A 19,973-nucleotide genomic window follows, 5' to 3' on the forward strand; every position below is an offset into this window, starting at 1 on the left:
AATTTGGAAAAGAGAGAAGGGGGAGAAAATCTCATGTTGTTCAGATTTGCATTTTAAAGAGGGAAGTGGCTTGATAACTCTCCCAAAAATGACCTGGGAAAGGAAGAATTTCATCTTCCAGTTGAAATACACATCTTAGCATTCTGAGCACTAAAGAGAAGAAATTCAGTTAACTTGGTAAAGAGAATTACAACAACAGCTAATATCTGTTGGTTGTTTATCACAGACAAGACATGGCTATGTTATCTCATTAAATACAGCTCTATGTGAAAGACATTGCTATACCATTAATTTTACACGTGAGAAAACCGAGGCTAAGAGCTAAAGTCACACTACCTTAGTGAGGGGTGAAGTGAGGACTCTGCACCAGCAGATGGACTTTACAGCCTGTGATGGTAACCATGACACCAGTTACCCCCTCTAGTTCAGTGCTAATGGAGAAGAAAGGAGACATAGCTCAGAGAATCCAGAAGCAGAAAATAGTGCCTAGACATCAGCTTCATTTATGACCCTGGCCCAGCAGGGCTTAAAGGGCCCTGGGAAACCCTTTTATTTATTTATTTATTTATTTATTTATTTATTTATTTATATACTTTAAGTTCTAGGGTACATGTGCACAACGTGTGGTTTGTTACATATGTATACATGTGTCATGTTGGAGGAACATCACACACCAGGGCCTGTCCTGGGGTGGGGGGAGCAGGGAGGGATAGCATTAGGAGATATACCTAATGTAAATGACGAGTTAAGGAGAAGCCCTTTTAAATGGCTGTCTTCTCCCTTTCCTCAATCCTCATCCACAGAATCTACTAAAACCTGAAATTCTTCTTTCCTCAAGTTATCTAGTGGCATAAAGCCACTTCTCTCTTTAAAATGCAAATTTAAACCTGAGACACACTCAGACTCCCCAGTCATGGATACTGTCATGTGTGAGATCATCAGGGCAGCCAGGCTAAAGGTCTCTCATCCAAGACGGGCATGCACAGGAGCTTTTGAATAGAGAAAGTCAGAGACATACAGGCTGAAGAAGTCTGCCACCATGGGTGGGAGGAGAGCACAGGGGACAGGGTGGGATTGAGAAGAATGCTTACAGGAAAGGAGAAGGGTCTGAAGAAACCTTCTACCTAAGTCCTCCCTTTTTTTTCTTTTTTTTTTTTTTTTTTTTTTTTTTTTTTTTGAGACAAGGTCTCAAAAAAGGTCTCTGTTGAGTGCAGTGGTGCAGTCGTGGCTCACTGCAGCCTCAAACTTCTGGGCTCAAGCGATCCTCCCACCTCATCCCCTCCTGAGTAGCTGAGATTACAGGCAAAATCCATAATTTTGTCTCAGACCAGCCCTTCCCTGAGTAATTCCCCGACCTTCACTGTGAACTTAAATCTACTTTTTCTGCCCAGGGTTTGCTAGTTCCTCACAGCAGAGCCTAGGCCTGCTCCACATTTGGATCAACGATGTGTCTGAAGACATTCACGGCATGCTGTCTGGATGTTGTGATGACCTCAACTTGAAAATAACCGATTTGTTAGAATTAGGGTCCAAAAGGATGAGAACAGGCAAAAGTGAAATTTAATGTTAAGGGCTAAATGTAAATTTTGGCATTTAAGTGCCATCCTCTACCCTCAATCCACCAAAATAAAAATGTTCAATAGCCTTGCCTTTTCTCAGCATTGTCTGTACCAGACATAGGGCTTTGGTTCAGTGTATGTTGCCATACATTAGAAGAGGCTTTAGTCAAGTGGGGTATTAATTCCACAGGAGAATACCTAGGATCGTGAGGGACCCAAAACATGTTGACATGCAGAACAGCTCAAGGAACCACTATGTGTAGCCCAAACAAGAGAGAGCTACTTCGTAAAAAACTCATGGAAGAACATGAGAGCTGCCGTCAAGCATGTGTCTCATTATGTCGCGGAGGCTGTAGTGCAGTGGCACGATCTCGGCTCACCGCAACCTCTGCCTCCCGGGTTCAAGCGATTCTCCTGCCTCAGCCTCCCAAGTGCCTGGGACTACAGGTGCACACCACCATGCCCAGCTAATTGTTGTATTTTTAGTAGAGACGGGGTTTCAACATGTGGGCCAATATGGTCTCGGTCTCTTGACCTCATGATCCACCCACCTTGGCCTCCCAAAGTGCTGGGATTACAGGCGTGAGCCACCGTGCCCAGCCCCCATCGAGCATTTTTAAAGGTGTACATGCATGATGAAAAACATAAAAAGCAAGTACATTTGCCATGAACAGAGGGTAAAATAATAAGGGAAATTTTATTTGCCAGAAAGGCCATAAAAAGGAGTCAGAATGAGGTTGTACGAGAAATCTACCAAAAAGTCCTCCCAACTCTAAGATTCTTTGCCTCTATGAATTCAGATGATCTCCAAAGAGACCAAGCAACATATTGGGCTGAACTGTATCAAACTGCTGATAGGTGACTGGCTTTGGCCCATAAAAATGGTGGTTTAATACAGTTGAAATCCCCTGAGAACACTACCCATAATCAGAATGGCAGGCTTCAACAACAGCCTGCCACCACTACAGCCAAGCTACACAAAGCTTCAAATAATCACCTAACAGCAATTATGAGCTAACACTCAGGATAATCATGTAGGATTTACATATAGGATTTGGCTTTTCTGCAAGCTTTACACAGCACTGAGAATGGATTGAATAGTTGGACTGATGATGATGATGATTTCCAGAGACTCAGAAGAGAGAGATCCTGCTGCTAATTCTCCAAGATAGGGGTTGCCCAGATTCCAGCCTCTGAGTTTTGTCTTTCCTTGATACTACCATGTTCTGTCCTCACCACCAAGCCTTTTGTGGTATGTAATCATACCAGCCAACTCACTGTTTGCCACTAGACCAATATTGTTCTTATGGCATGGTGGCTGAACTGAACAGAAAGGGTTTCTTCCTATCATGCCCATGAGTAACCAACAGCTTCTATATGGCCTAATTATTACAGGGTAGGGGAAAGAATGTCTCCAGCCTATTCCCAAGCTATTCCATCTCTTAGTGGGGAAGGAGTGGTGAGGTTTCCTTATGCATTCATGCCATGGAAGACAGAGAGACAAAGGTAGTTATGCCCATCACTCTAAGGGCTAAAGGAGCAGCAGTAATGACTTTTAGAAAAGAATCGTTCCAAAGGAAAGAAAGTCTTTGCTCTCCAGCTGTCATGAACTTCCCTAAAACAGTTCTTCATTCATGAATAACATGAAGCTAGAAGGGACAGCTGATGTGCTAGATAAAAGCACTGCACCCAAATAGATCACGGTGTGCTGGATTTAACAAAGTCAAAGAATGATCCCAAGCTTTAGTCAAATAAACCAATTGCGCAAGTCCAGGAAGGGGAGAGAAATGGGCACAAACATAGTAAAGACTTTCATTGACATTACAATAGTAAAGACTTTCATTGGCATTAAGTTCAATTAATACTATAATCTTTTTTATTAAGGCTAAGATGTTTGGTGCTGTCATTAATAGATATCTAGTCTAGAAAAAGGGAGTCTAGGCCAGGCACAGTGGCTCACGCCTGTAATCCTAGGACTTTGGGAGGCCGAGGCGGGTGGATCACCTGAGGTCAGGAGTTTGAGACCAGCTTGGCCAACATGGCAAAACCCCATCTCTACTAAAAATAAAAAGTTAGCCAGGTGTGTTGGTGTGTGCCTGTAATCTCAGCTACTCAGGAGGCTGAGGCAGGAGAATCGCTTGAACTCGGGAGGCAGAGGTTGCAGTGAGCTGAGATTGTGGCACTGCACTCCAGCCTGGGCAACAGAGCGAGACTCCATCTCAAAAAAGAAGAAAAACAAGCAAACAAACAAAAAAGGGATCCTGAGACCACTCTACAATGAACTGAACTGATCCCAATCATATTCAGAATACTGTATGTGGTGAGGGCATCCTTCTTTGGAAAGGATGCAGAAAATAAAATGTGTCATTTTTCAGAGAACAATGACCTGGAAGAAAGAATTAAAACTGCTTGTAGGAGAATGCTTAAAAAAAAAAAAAAACTGGAGATGTTTTAGCCTTTAGAAAAGAAGATCCTTAAAGACAAAAGCCCTGTCTTCAAACACTAGGAGTGTAATTAGAGCTATACTGTGTGTCTCTAAGGGCTGGAAGCCATACAGGTGGTGGAGGCTATAGCAACGAGGGATACGAAAAAGCTTTCAAACATTCAGTGCTGTTGGAATGGAATGGAAAAGCTAAAGGAGCAATGAGTTGCTCATCTCTGAAGGGGTCCAAGCCAAGTCTGAATTAACTCTTACAGAAGAGATTCAAAAATTAGGTGCACAGAGAGCCTTGACAATCTATTGGGCCTCTTCCTTCCCTGAAATGCTGATTCTAACCACAGGTTTATGAGCACCTACAATATGGCAGGTAGTGGGGATACAGGCATGGATAAATCTCTGTTCTCAAAGAGTAAGACACTGCTGCCCTTCAAGTTCCCATAGTAGCAGATCAGGGGGCCAGAAAATACACAGCTGACTATGGTATATCATCATGATGGCTTTACTAGCCCTATGTCCTAAAAGCCATGGGAAACTCAAGGGAAGATTACCATCCCATCCTCCTTTCTACCTCCTCTTCACAATCTCCCACACTACTCATAATATATGTGGGTGTATAAAATTGCAGTGAAGAGCGAAGCTTTCAGGTCCCTTCACCTTCAAGATGACTTTATTTTAAAACAGTGATTCTCAAACTTCAGTTGTATTAGAACCACCTGGGAGAACTATCATAGTTTAATAAGCCTGGATCTCATTCATTAGCTCTCCAAGTGATTTTGATGCATACCAGAGTTTGCAAACCACTGCTCTCAATAATCCAAAGCCTGGATTCAAATTCTAGCTCCACCTCTCACTAACTGTGGGACTTCTGAGCAAGTTAACTTTGCACTTCCTTCTGCCTCTCATCTGAAAAATATCTGTATAATTTCCCGCCTCTCATCTGCAAAATATCCTTTCAGAATCACTGTGACAGTCACACGTAACCACATACGGAATACACTTAGCACAGTTCCTAGCACACAGGAAGGGCTCAAAAGCATGTAGTTATTGCTGTCATTATTTAGGGGACTGGTCTATCTAGGTCCTCTCTCTGCCCTGCCCTCCATCTCTTGCCAACACCATTTCTCTAATAAGCTGGCAGCACTAGCAGACCACCTGCCCATTGCATCCTCAGATGCCTCCCTACATGGTCACAGTCAGCTAAGCTACCCCATAAAAGGACCCACTGCCCTCGACTCTCAGCTGCTTTCTACCTCCTCACTCCTCCTGAGGCCTAGCCCAGCCAACTGACAAGCTTAGCCTCGTCCTTACCAGACCTTCCTAGGCAGGTCTGCAGACTGGGAGGGTCTCCAAGGCTGTCCCAAACTAGCTGTGTGGCTTAGCTGAGTCACACGGGAGGTCTGTTGCCTCATTTCCCCCTCCTGGACAGGGAAGGAACTGCTCTGGAACAGTCTCTCAATGGCCTCATCAATGACATTTTGAGCAGCACAAATCTTTGAATGAGGCTCTCCTGCATATCACAGCGCATTTAGCATTCATTGCCCCTTCCTTCTAAATGCCACTGCTGCCCCTCCACACTGGAGCAACAAATAAACACCTCCGCCCATTTGGCAAGGTCAGGGGCAGGATATCACGAATGATTTTTCCAGCTAAAATTCTGGCCTTGCCCTCCAGAACTGGGAAATGAAATATGACCATAACCAATACCCCAGTGGGTCTGCCTGTCTAAGATAATAAAGGAGGGATTTCTAACTGCTCTAGAAAAAAGCACCAAGGTCCAGTGATCTGCATCCCTGAGTGAGCCCAAGCTGCAGGCAGGTTGAGAAGCAGCTCCTTACTCACATTTACTCATTGAGAACAGCTACAGCAGCCAGGGGGGTCTTCCTGGGCCCCAGCCGGGCAATTGGCTGGGAGTTGAGCACTGTTAGCCTAGCTGAGGGCCCCCTTCCAATCTAATTACACGCAAAGGAGGTAGATTTCCCTGCAGCCTCCATCTCCCACTGAGCCAAGCCCAAGATGGGCACTGAATAAAGATTCATTCAATTACCTTCTGTCTCAGGGTGAACCCCAATAAAAAGCGGACTTTCTTTCAGCGGGATGTGGGATAAAACAAAGAGCTGAGTCCTAAGCACTGCTGATTCATTCAGGAAGCGTTTTTCTGTGCCTGCGATGTATTGGCACTGTGCTAGGCTAAGAGGACACAGTTGTAAACAGCAGTGTACCTTTGTGCAGTGTACACTCTAGTGGAACTCCCTAGGAGATGTCTCCTGGGCCACACCTACCAGGGTTTGCATTCTGTTCCACCACTTTTTACTGGGTTATATCAGTGACGTACTCATTGTACCTGAGCCTCAATTTGTTCATGGGTGAAATGGGCCAAATAGCAATTTACCTCCTAGGGATGTCAAAAACATTAAATGAGGCATGTAAAACTTAATATTTCCATGCCTGGCTTAAAATACAAGCTCAAAAATTTCAAGTGTTTTTTCTCATAAGGTAATAAGGAAGAAAAGTAAGTAGGAGTATTGACCCAAAGAATAGCAAAGAAAAAACAAATATCTCATAGGCACTACTAGAGTTAGAAGGTTTCAGTCTTTGGTAATGGAGAAGGCATTCTCCTGGTTGCTATTCCCCAAGGTAGCTCAGTCAGATGATCTAAGCATACAGCTTCAGAGTCAAAGAAGCCTGAAAGGTCATCTGATTTAATCTATCAGGTTAAAGAAAAGAAGCCTATTTGCCCAGAGAGGTTACATGACTTGCCCAAGGGCGTACAGCTCCTGGGAAGAGTGGCAGAACTACCAAGCAGAAATTCCAGACCTGCATTTACATTCTGAAACTTACCATACCTGCTTCCGACCTTGGGCAAAGGATGCAATGTCTTGGAGCTCAAGGTTCTTCATCGGTGAAGTGGTAGGTGCCTGGCACACTGTGGGTTCTCTACAAAATATTGGTCTCCTTTGCCCCCTTTTACTGGTTCCTAAGCCCCACTTGAGAACAATGGCTGGGATCTAAGTTTGAGGGACCTCTCCACTGGAAGCACAAAGGGCAGGACAGATAGGAGAGAATATGCGGCAGGAGAGAACAGCAGATGTGTTTGGGGAGGTTCTACAGCGCTGCGCAGGAGCATGCCTCAAGATGATTAGGGAGACCAAGACAGCTACAATGGTGAGTTGATTTTCTGTTTTTAAAAAAACCTTTCTGAGCCAAAGTATCCTCATCTATAAAATGGAAACATGTGCTTAAAGGATCAACTGGATAACTTATGTGAACCCCGAAAATCTGAGGTCTCAGTTAATTCAGAAAGTTTATTTTGCCAAGGACCCACTGGGACACAGCCTCAGGAAGTCCTGCTGATATGTGCCCAAAATATATAAAACAACTTAGTTTTATATATTTTAGGGAGACATGAGATATCAATCAATATATGTAAGAAGTACATTGGTTCGGTCTGGAAAGGTGGGACAACTTGAAGCCAAGGCAGGAAGTGGGGAGGGGGCTTCCAGGTCACAGATAGGTGAGAGATGAATGGTTGCATTATTTTGAGTTTCTGATTAGCCTTTCCAACAGAGGCAATCAGATAGGTACCTATCTCAGTGAGCAGAGGGGTGACCTTGAATAGAATGGGAGGCAGGTTTCCCCTAAGCAGTTCCCAGCTTGACTTTTCCCTTTAGCTCAGTGATTTGAGGGCCCCAAGATTTATTTTCCTTTCACATTTGTAATAATAGCTATTTCATATATGGTTAACTATGTGCCAGGCACTGTTCTAAAGACTTTACATGCACAAGCTCACAATCTTCGAAACAACTCCGTGAGGCAGGTTCTCTTATTCTCCCTATTTTGCAGATGAAAGAAGTAGAACCCCCACAAAGGTAAAGTAACTTGAATAGGTCATAGTGCCATGATAGAGACAGAGGTGGCAAACTTTTGTTTAATAAGGAGCCAGATCGTAAACACTTCAGGAGCTGTGAGGCTCTATCACAACTATGCAACTCTGCCTATGCAGCTCAAAAGTAGCTGAAGACAGGCCAGATGAGGTGCTCACACCTGTAATCCCAGCACTTGGGGAGGCCGAGGCAGGTGGACCACAGGGGGTCAGGAGTTCTAGACCAGCCTGGCCAACATGGTGAAACCCCGTCTCTACTAAAAATACAAAAATTTGCTGGGTGTGGTGGCACACACCCATAATCCTTGCTACTTGAGAGGCTGAGGCAGGAGAATTGCTTGAACCCGGGAGGCAGAGGTTGCAGTGAGCCAAGATTGCACCATTACATGCCAGCCTGGGTGACAAGAGTGAAACTCCATCTCAAAAAAAAAATGTTAGCCGGAGACAACGCATAAAGGAATAAAGGAATAGGTGTGGCTATGTTCCCGAAGAACTTTACAGGCATAGAAATTCAAATTTCATAAAATTTTTGTCTTACAAATTGTTCATGTTTTGACTGTTTCCAGTCACTTAAAAATGTAAAGCCCATTCTTAGCTTTCAAGCCATACAAAACCAGGCTGCAAGCTGGATTTAACCCTCAAGCTATAGTTCGCCAACTCCTGCTCCATCCTATGCTATCTCACCTTACATCTACGTGAAAGATGTAAGGTGTCAGACAGAGTGTGCCTGAACAGTGACCAGCACAGACTAAGTGGTCAGTAAATGCTCATTCTCGTTCCCTTCCCTAATCTCGTTCTCCTTCTTCTTCGCCACAACCAGATCAGATATCTCATTTTGCGCCCAGCACAAGGGAGGAAGGCGAGGACTTTAGCGAGGTGGACTGCAACTTCTCAGTAAAGAAGTTACTGAGGAGTGTCCCAAAGGGGAGGAGAGAGTGGGAATTTGAGCTCAGTGTGGCTCAAACTTTAATGAGTATACACCTAGAGGTCCTGATAAAATGCAGATTCTGATTTAGTAGGCCTGAGAATCTGCTGGTCAGTCCTGCAGGTCACCCTGTGAGCAACAAGCTTCAAGGGCATCCCCTCTGTGTCCACAAACACAAGTCAGACTCGCGCTGCCTCCAGGCTTTGGGTTCAGGCTGGACTGAGTGGCTCCCTGGAGACAGGGCAAGGTCCAGGACATATAATCAGGTCCCCTCCCCAAGGACAGCCTGAGATGACTTACAATGGAGGAGGAAGACAATACGGGGCGGAGATCAAGAGCGGGTAGGGGAAGGCTCCAGCAAAGGCGTCTGTTCCTTTGGCAACAGCAGACAGAGGCCTCCTGGGGGCCCAGCAGACAGGAGCCCCTCCCGCCGTGCCTGCCAGGGCTCTGATGGACGGAAGCAGGAGGCCTATTTCCTCATCGGGCCTCTGAATAACTAGGGCACTTCCACAAGGTCACAGTTATTCATTTAAATTCCAGGTCTAATCAGCAGACAGAGCTTGAGAAATTATCCCTTCTGAGGAGAGAGGCTGTCATTGGAGCACCATAAACAGCCCCTCCAGGCAGGAGGGACAAGCACTGAGGGAGGGGAGAAGAAGGTCCCAGAATTGTTCCCTGTGCTCTAACTGACTACTCGACTACTCTTGTCTCTTCGTCACCTCCAAATGGCTTCCAGAGAGTTCTGGAACAGGCAAAAGGCAGGGGAGGGTTTAAGACAGGGCAGAGATGCCCATCTCTGCCCTACAAGCAGCCCAGGAAGACCAGTGACAAATTCCAATGTACAAAAGCATGGGATAAAGCACCTGACAGGCGTCCCTGCCAGGCCACAAATGGGTTACATAGCCTTAGAGAAGTCCCTTCCCTTCTTGGGCCTGAGTTTGCACTTCTTGGACAGGATACCCTTTAAGCTCCACCATGTCTTGGAACCCTACAAACTCAAAATTTCCCATGTGCTTGTGGCCATACTTCTTGTTCAATAGAAATTTTTGAGGTTAAACTCTGTGCCATGTGCCATGCAAAGAGCTGGGAATGCAGACACAAATAGGACACAGCCTGGCCCACAGCTCTGTCATGTGAAAAGCAGGGTCTGGAAGAACAAGAGCACAAGCTTTGAAGGCAGACAGATCCGGGATCCTGGCCTAGTCACTAGCAGGAGGTGACCTGGGCAAGTTACTGAACTCCCTGCAGCAACTTTTCTCCCTCTGTGCTGAGGATGGTAACACCAACCTGGAGGGGCTGACATGGAGGGTTAAGAGAATGTCAGAGCTGGGCTCCCAGGCCCTCTTCAGCACCTGCCAAGTGCTTATTGTTACTGTTATTATTCTGAACCTCCTCCCCAAAGGCTACAAGGAGGGAATGTGGATTTCACCCCATGAAGTCGAAGAAAATGTGCCTGCCCCTTTTTCCTGGGTGCCCTGGGCTCTTGCTCCAAGTCCCCAGCCTGTCTCTGGGACCTTGGGAAAGGTATTGCCCACCAGGCCCCATCTCAGACTTTTACATTAGGGTTACTTCTAACTCATCTCCTCCACATGTAAAATTAATCAATTAATCAATCGTCCCTTTATAGTCTTCCAGTGGCCTCTGGTAAATAGTTACATTAGCTCATAAAATCCCCAATTTGTCTTCCTGAGGGGAAGGAAAAAAAAGTCAGAGAACCACTAAAGGCTTCTTGTTTCAGAACCACAGTGCTGCTGGCTCCAGAATGCCTGGCCAGGGGCTCAGAGAGGCAGGAGGCCCCCGCTGACCTCAGCCAGGGCTGGGCATGCTCAGGCCACCTCCTGCCACGTCCAGGGTCACAAGGGAAGGGTCCAAACCAGTGATTTGCTTCAGGCTCAGAAACCACGAAAAAGCAAGGGGTTGGTAGGGCAACAAGATTGGTAATCAGCCCTTGACACCTCAAGGACAGAATGAAGAGCACAAGATCTGAAATTAGGCTGCAATCCCCTCTTGGCCCTGCCACTCAACAGCTGGGTGACCATCACACATCATTTAACTTCCCTGGGCCCCAACTTCCTCAGCACTGAAATGGCGCTCAGGCTACACACCTCAGAGGGATAAGAGAACAAAATGAGACAATAGCCATGAAATTGAAATGGTGTTGGTCAGGCTGATCATAGTTGCTGTTATCTGAGGAAGGGTGACTCACAGACCTCTACCCCTTTGAAAGGATGGCAGAAGGCCTATTGGTCCACTGTGTTTCACTCCGCCATGTTATCTCACCCAGGACCAATATGGCGCCTGTATGAGCACTAGAAAAAGATGCCCCTTTGGTCAGAGGCAGCCGCATGGACACAGCTTGGCAAGAGGAACAAAGGCTGGATTCATACCCCCATGCTGGGAGACCCTAAGCAGGGCCCAGCTCTATGTGATGACCCCTGGTCACATCTCTACTGGGAACCAGAAAGAGAAGAAGCCATGTGGCACTTTACAAACAAAACAAGGTGTTGGGCTTACTCCCTCGCTTCCTTGAGGTTTCCCAGCAAATATCATCTTATCAGAGGATACTTCCCTGACTGCCTATTGTAAATTAGGGACTTCTCCTCTATCCTGCTTCAATTTTCTCCACAGCACTTCTCACCCACCCCCTGACACTATATATATGTAATATATACATAACATGCATATATGCATGTATATATGTATGCATATAAAGTATGTGTATATATACATAGATATGTGTGTGTCTGTGTGTACATTTTAGATCATTGTCTGCCTCTGTCCAAAATAAAAGGTCCATGAGGGTACTGACTGTCTTCTGTTTTGTTCACTGTTTTGTCCCCATGGCCTAGAACAGTTCCTGGAACATAAATATTCGTTGAGTGAGTGATTGAACTAAAATATTATTAAATAGAAATAATAAACTTAATGGCATCTTCCTAGGAAATGCTGTCCTGGGCTTTGGTTCAAACACCAATTATTTTCAAAGGTAGGGAGCAGGCAGGAAAAAATGGAGAGAAACTCTCTGCATTAAGTAGAATAACTGTATTCTACTTTTATGTGGTGTACGATCCCACATAGAACAATGATCAGAAGAATGTTACTTAAGTCTGGTTATTTTAGATATTTAAGAACAATAAAAAGATACATTCATTCAGAAAGAAGGCTGCTAATAAAGAAAATGTCATATTATCTCTAAGCAAAAACAAACAAATAAGCAATAGTCTCATTAGGAAATACTTACAAAATCTTTAATCACTGAGAATTTTCACTCATGAGTCCTAGCATGTTCCAATGGAGAGTCAAAAGTTCAAATCCCAGTGCTACCACTGACAAGCTCTATGACCGTGGGCAAAACTGCTTAACCTAACAGGCCCTAAATTTCCTGTACATTAAAATGAATATAATGATACTTATCTTGTATTAATGCTATAAAAAAAATTAAATGTTAAAAGGACTAAACAAGAAAATATGTGAAAACACCTGAGATGATGCTCCCTTCCTATTTGGTCAAGTTAATTATTCTTTTTAACTCAAAGTTCTAGCCAGTTCAGAATAGTCTCCAAACCATTCTAAGTCATCTGACACTTATCCATAAATGTTTGCATCAGTTCACATGATTCTATGTATGTGTGTGTGCATATATATTTGTCTATACACACACAATGCTTAAAACCAGGACTCTGGATGAAGACACACTTTAAAAAGAGAAATGCTTAATTATTATAAAGGTGGTTCTTTTATTTTTTCCATTGACAAAAACCATTTATTCAAACCATCCCACTTTTTTTTCCACAGTGAGCATGTATTATTTACATAACCAGGAAAAACAATAAATATTGCTGATTTCCTTGTGAAAAATACATTTCTTAGAATAAACAGAAAGAAAGCTCCTTTCACCCACATCATATTTTCCATGCTACGTATGTCATATCTTCTGCTTTCAACCATATGAAGCTACAAAAGATAAGCAGATGTGTGGAAGACAAAGCAAAACCTGTTCATTAAATTGGAGAATACTTATCTAAGAACATCTTTACAAATACTTTCCCAAAAATGCTCATTTTCTGAATCACCCAGAAATACTAAGGAGAAGGAAGTTATTATATTAAGTATGAGACCCATATTCCTTTGGTTTTAAAATGGTTCTTCAAAACCAATACAAATCCATTAATTCGAAGCATTTCTTCTTCTAAACCTAGATCAGTGAAAATGCAATATACTCAGAATTTTGTCTCTCTAAAAGTCTCACTCAGACTCAAACCATGCACAATCTAGCAGAGGGGAAATTCCCACAGCAGCTGTGCAAACACAAAGACTCACCTGGACCTTGACTGACATCTGTGGCAGCATTTTCAAAGGGAGGGAAAGGGAGAGGAGAGAAAGGGGGAGAAAAAGGAAGAAGAGTGTTAGCAGCACACACACACACACAATGCAATATGCACTTGCATGACTATCAAGTTCATGCAAGCCCCAAAGGTACTCAGCTTCTGAGCACTTAGTTCTACCTTCACCCAAAAACCACCCATGCAAGCCGAGGGGCCAGGCTCCCTTTTCACTTTGCATGTAGCGAGAGAGGTAAGCTTCACATCTGTCCGGAAAGACATCATCCTGGAATCAGATAGGGCTTCAAACAGCCAAGCAGACTGGAATCCTGCAAGAATATTGGTTAAAATATTCTGGTTGATTTCTGCACACTGACACCAAAGAAAATCCTCCTCCTCCTCTTCTTCAGATACCAAACACTGGACATGAAGTCAAGCAAGGTTTCCCAGCAGAGAGAAAAAGTAAAAATGGACCACTCCCTTGAGAAACAAGCAAAAGAGGCATAACAATTAAGAGCAAGTTACAGATTTATTCGCCACATAGGACTGAAGGACATAAGATCACAAAATATTTACAAATCCCCCCCTCCCCAGTATACCCAGTGACCACGCTTCATCACAGACAGCAGTGTGTGTGCATGAGATTGTGTGTGAGTAGATCATTCATCATACAAATTGAAATCCTGCCTCCTCCTTTAATTGTTTTCCTTGCTTTTCACCCCATCACTAATGACAGAAATTGCCATTTGGAATCACTTTTGACAACTACGAATAAACACCCAACCCTAGAAAGGTTGATATTTGAATTAAGCCAATGAACTTTCAGAAAATGAAGAACGCTTCACTCCTATCAGCTCCATGAACAACATAATCTCCTCATCCTTTCCTCAGATGTGAAATAGAACTGGGCTGGGGAAGCATAACCCAGAGCAGCCCAAGGCACTGTTAAAACCCCTAGGCCCAATCTGAGAGGATATACCACAGCAGAGGAGAAGGAACAAGGGGCTGCTTCAGGAAACCACTGACCAACCCGGCAGTCTTGGATAGCTCACTTAGAATCACTGAACAGTGGATCTGGAGTAGCCACAGACACTAAGTACCTAGTTTAGTTCTTTTTTGTAAAGATGGAGGATGAAAGAAGTAGAGACTTGTACTAGGTCACACAGCTACTTCAGGGGCAGAGACTAGAAAATATCCTAGATCTCCTGAATCCCACCCAGTCCATCATTCCATTCAACTGAAGCCTAGGTCCCTCAAGAGCATACAGGAACTGAATTTGGTTTGCAGATTAAAGCGATCATGCTGAAGCCCTGGGGAAGCTGGGTGAGCGTCTCCCAACTACCCTATGAGTGGGTCATGGTTTATTCTCTGTGCCTCTAATTTGCTGCCTGAACAGGATGGGTAATGTTCTTCATGCCAACCAATAATGAAATGCCTGCAATCAGATTTGTAAAGTTCCAGTGTATCCTTAGGGCTCTTGTCGCAGGAAAATCCAGGTGCTGACCAACTAAGCTGTGGTCCAGAACGAATGAGAAACATACCCATAGCAACAGCTGAGCACTTCTCTAGCCCCCACCTTGCCTCCCCTAGAAGCTGTATCTGCCCAAAGAAACTTCTAGAAAGCTCTGAATCATGCCTCAGCCACACCCCCACTTCAGGTTTTCTAGTGTGTTAGATTTAGGGATGAGTGGCAGGAAGAAGAGAAGAGGTGGAAAGGGAAAAAGTGTTATATAAATAACTAGGCAGGGCCATTAATTGTTACTGATGGATTGCCTAGAATAGATATTAAAATACCCCTTAATTAAACAGGATATCAAACTATTTACATGTGGCTGAGTTCTGTGGCAGAAGAATGTCAACACCATTGCTCATACAAACAGGCTCTTTAGGGACACCAAGTCCCAGGGAGACAGAATTCCCTGGAACTCCAAAGGTTTTTCAGTACCGGTTACTAGCCCATTGGGGATGTGATTACGATCTTAAACTTCAGAGACAGACAGGTCTGGGTTCAAATCCCAGCCTCTCTGTGGCCTTGGACTCATCATTAAACTTCTAAGAGTCATCTTCCTTGGCTATAAAATGAGAATGATATCAGAGCCTCCCTCATGGGGGTGTTATGAGAATTAAATGAGATTAAATACTTGTAAAGCACTGAACTAAGTACAAGGCAAATGTTACATAAATGTTAGTGACTCTGATTGTTATCAGTTTGAATTACCACAGACAGAAATACAAAAAAATATTGACCAGATGGCTCACTTGAAACACTAAGAAATCACAGGAATGAAGCCAGTGATTTTGGTTCCACTTTTCTGCTTACGAATAAGGATGTCTGCTCCTGATCTCCCCTCCCTCTGGTTCTTTCCCACCCCATTCCTCAGTGCGAAGTGAAGGAGTGAACAGAAGCAAGGATCAAAACAAATTCCATCCTTATTTCTTTTGTTTTCCCTCCTCAAGTCTCAATTTGGCATAGTTCTAGTCCTGTATGTAAAAATACTACACCTATTCCTGTCAAAGAGGGGCAACAATCCCACCAAAAACAAACAAACGAACAAAACCTTCTGGCTGGGGATCAAGGTCCAAGCTCAGTTCCTAGCTGTGGCACTGACCTGGAGGCAGGTCTAAGCATTATTCCAACTTTAGGACTAGAGACACATTATCACCTGGCCCCTGGCCCAAGAAGCGGTGAGTGACCTGAATCTCGGGACTCAATTCTGACTAACAGCATGAAATGGTAAAGGCAAGAGGTAGATGAAGGAGGGGGATGGCTAGCAAGTAAAGATCAAAACCTTAGCAGTGTCCATCTACCAGACTGCCTATCCAGCATCCCCTTCCTCTTCTGCTTGTAACAATCCTCAGTTGTTTCCCAGGGAAGCCTCCCTTCCCAGCCTTAGCCCACGTGGTTTGCTAGAGGTGACCCACTCCCACTTGAGCTCCAAGGGTAGTAGTCATGTGACTCAGTCCAGGTCTTGAGAATATTCTATCTCCAATAATTGGCTCTGGAACAGACACGTGACCCAAGCCCAACCAACAAGAGTCGACCCATGGAATTTTACTGGAATTATCAGGAAATGGGGTGCTTTCATTTCTCTAGAGCTGCCATATTCCATCTTTGTTACCACGTGAAGACAGCTTACCTAAAAATGTGGGGAGCATAGAAGAAAACAGCTTTTCTTAATAAGGGGATTAAGATGACCTAGAACCAAATCCCAGCTCCACCCCCTCATCTAGAGGCAAGTATCTTAGCTTCTCTGAGCCTCAAACTTCTCATGTATAAATGGAGATACTAAAAGTATCTATTTCTGTGAGTTTTATCAATGAAGATCATCTATTCACCATTCAATACATATTGACAAAGCATCTATCATAGGCCAAACTCTGCTTTAAACATTGGAGACATAAGCCGAATGAAACAGACAATACTCTTGGGTTTTAATGGGAATAAAAACAGATATATAAAGTCAAATAGTGATTGGAGCCATGAAGAAAGGAAAAGTAGAGTAAGTGCCAGCAAAGTATCCCCATTTTAGAGAAGGTAGTTAAAGAAGGTGTTTCTGAGGAAGTAGTATTTGAGCTGATACCTGAAGAAGGTGAGAAACACTCTTATGTATACCTGACAAAGACTATTCAGGCAGGGGAACAGCAAATGCAAAATATCTAGGCTGTATCTGCTCAGTTAGTTATTTCTACGTTATGATAGAAAAACCGAGGACTGGCTCACATTACCTTCCCTCTCCCACCTTCCCAGCTCTACCATTCACACACGTCCTCAGTAGGTAACAGGTACTCAATAAATATTCGGGGGAAAAAGTAATCCTGATGAAAACTAGCTCTGGCCCAGTTGCAGCTATCTCCCTTAGGATCTCCATGCTCTAAACAGTAGGAACAAAACAGGAAAGAAAGAATTGGAAACCCACCTCCATCTTTCACCCACTCTGTTCAGCATCACAACCAGGGAAGAAGTAAATTAGGGCATTCCTGCCTCCACTCAGAGCCCCATGGACACTTATTGCATATTCAACAATAACTTCAGCCACAAGTGCATATGTTCAGCATGGTTATCCTCAAGTCCAAGGGAAACAATTTTCTGCAGTTTGGGGATCCTGGTTCTTCTAACCTGATATGGTTTAGCTGTGTCCCCATCCAAATCTGATCTTGAATTGTAGTTCCCATAATCCCCACATGTCATTGGAGGGACCCAATGGGAGATAATTTAATCATGAGGGCAGTTACACCCATGCTAATCTTGTGGTAGTGAATAAGTTCTCATGAGATCTGATGGTTTTATAAGGGGCTTTTCCCCCTTTTGTTCAGCACTTCCCTTCCTGCCACCATGTGAAAAAGGACATGTTTGCTTCCCCTTCTGCCATGATTGTAAGTTTCCTGAGGCCTCCCCAGCCCTGCAGAACTGAGAGTCAATTAAACCTCTTTTCTTTATAAATTACCCAGTCTCGGGCATTCCCTCACAGAAGCATGAGAACAGACTAATACATTACCACTGGGGGGAAAAGAAAGGACCCATCATTCACCACTATTGCACTTGCAGAATCTAGCTCAGCCGGGGTAGTCCTCCCACCTCACCCTTCATTTGTACTAGATCATCTGGACAGGTATGAGTCCAAGTTTCCCCGACTTGCTACTTCAACTCCCCCATGCCTCTGGAGGAGCTCTGGGGAACATGGGACAGGCTGCACAGCCAGCTTCCTGTAGGCGAGTCCCAGTCAAACCTTCCGGGACCCCACCTGGTGAACTCTGCCTTGAGTCTGACCTATTTTCTAGGAGAGAAAATAGAATATAGATTTAAATGCAGTGGCGCTCTGGAAAACTACAGGCCCAGCAGTATGAGAAAATAAAACAGCAAGAGGTAGCTGAGGAGTGTGCTGGCACAGGGGAAAATGCTACCACCCCTAGATCAATCTTACCTGGTTTGTCAACTGCCTTTTCTTCTGCAATCTGCCCCCATTTTCGTCTATTACAAATTGATAAACACATATGTATACACACATATTAACCTGTGTATTTCCTCTGGCCAGTCCTGGGGCCCTATGCTGCTCCTCCATACCCAGACCCCAGCTGGTCTAACAGTAGCATCCACAGGCAGAGGGAGCTGTACAGATGAGACCCTCGGAAATGGGGACGCAGCAAGGCAAGGGGTCAGAAACACCTGCAGCTGCATCCCTTCTGTCTGCCTTGCTTCTGCGTGACAAGAGGAAGGGCTTGGGGTCGATTTTTAGAATACTCCTGCCCTCTCATATATGAAGGTAATAAAATCACCAGCTAACATTGACTGAGGGCTGTCTATGTACTAGGCACTGTTCTAAGTGCCTCACAGCAACCCAATGAGGTAGGAACTATTGCCACATTCATTTTACAGATAAAGAAACTGAGGCACAGAAAGCGTAGGTAACTGTCATACAACTGTCAAAAGTCATACAGCCTGTGGAGCCAGAGCCTGAATCCTGGAAACCCAGCTGTGGATTCCCCTTTCTGTCAATTACCGTCCTGGCAGTATCACCCCAGCAGAGGGTGAACGTGAGGACAAAATGGGATAAAAGCAATATTAATCCTAATAAAGCTCATGTTTATTAAGCATTCTCTGTGTGCTGTTATACAGGCTGGAGTCTGTGTATGGGGAAGCAGCACTGGGCCCCAGGATGGCCTGAGGAAATATCTATGTAAATATGTGTATATACATATGTGCATATTGATTTTTTAAGAGACAAAAAGTGGGGGTAAACTGCAGAAGAAAGGACAGTTTACAGCCAAATAAGATTGATTTAAAGGAGTTGGCATCCTACCCTAGCCATATGCATCATCTTATTTAATCTTCATTATAACCCTATAACAGGTAGAAACATTATTCATCCTGTTTTACAGATAAGGAAACTAAGATCTAGAGAGGATGCACTATGATTATACCTCTCAGACTCAGTAGCGCATCAGGTAAGGGTCAAACTATATTTTTCAATGTAAGAGCAAACCAGGACAGAAACCATTTGACCCATGGAACTACAAATTAGGTATGAGAATATCGGGCATCTCACGGAAGTAAGAAAAAGGTATTGCAAGAGTCAGAGGAAAGGGGTGAAATGCAGTAATGCCATAGGCCTGAGCAACTGGAGCCCCTGCCCTGGGCTATATATTTTAGAGGGGCCCACTGTGTTCATTCTGCACTCACATCCCAGCCCAGGAACTGAAGAGTCCACAGGTCAAATAGATGTTTCCACCTACAGCCAGCAACACTTGCCCCCACCCTTATAGAATATGCTCTGGTACCCAGAATTCCTCGCCCACTTGCTCCAAATCCACATGGGCCTCTTCCCAGGGTCCATTCTCTCAAAGCAGACCAGCCTACTGGTATGTGCACTCTAGTGTCAAGAAGTGGCCAGGAAGAAGCTGCTTGCAGGAGTTGTGGGCTTCTACAGGCTGGGGCATCACATAAACATGCATGAGGGCCTTCCTGGTGCTAGCAGTGAGACAAGGGAGGCTGGCCACTGGCCTCCATGTATAGTCTTGCCTCAGGCTCTCAGATAGCAGGGCAGGTCTTCCACTGAGGATTACACTGAGCCATAACGTTAGAAGGAAAAAAAAGAAAAAGGCAAAGACTGCACCTCCCCAATGGCCTATTGACTCCTGCCCCCAGGGAAGATGAACATAAGGTTTTCCCTTCTTCTCCAAGAACAAACACAGAAACAATTTTTTTAGTTAAGAACTAAAGCAAACTTCCAGCAGCGAGGAGGCTGTTTCCTTCGTTCTAGGGCTCTTTCTGGCTCTCAGTATCTGAGCTCTTCAAACACAGGAAGAGTTGTCTCCATAAAAGGCCGGGTCGTGTTAGCTTTATCCCCGA

At 44.4% G+C, this 19,973-nt stretch overlaps 2 protein-coding genes across 2 annotated transcripts in view; one reads left to right on the forward strand and one right to left on the reverse strand.

The window, feature by feature from the left end:
• The window catches only part of LOC126959123 (neurexin-3), a 792,314-nt gene that overhangs the window by 722,452 nt on the left and 49,889 nt on the right, over positions 1-19,973 (reverse strand). Inside the window, exon 3 of the mRNA XM_050798071.1 lies at positions 13,125-13,142. Coding sequence (XP_050654028.1) covers positions 13,125-13,142 — 18 coding nt within the window. The remainder of the gene's footprint in view (positions 1-13,124; positions 13,143-19,973) is intronic.
• The window catches only part of SNW1 (SNW domain containing 1), a 1,184,582-nt gene that overhangs the window by 591,348 nt on the left and 573,261 nt on the right, over positions 1-19,973 (forward strand). The gene's annotated exons all lie outside the window — the stretch shown is intronic.

This window comes from Macaca thibetana, chromosome 7, assembly GCF_024542745.1.
Source record: "Macaca thibetana thibetana isolate TM-01 chromosome 7, ASM2454274v1, whole genome shotgun sequence".
NCBI classification, from domain to species: domain Eukaryota; kingdom Metazoa; phylum Chordata; class Mammalia; order Primates; family Cercopithecidae; genus Macaca; species Macaca thibetana.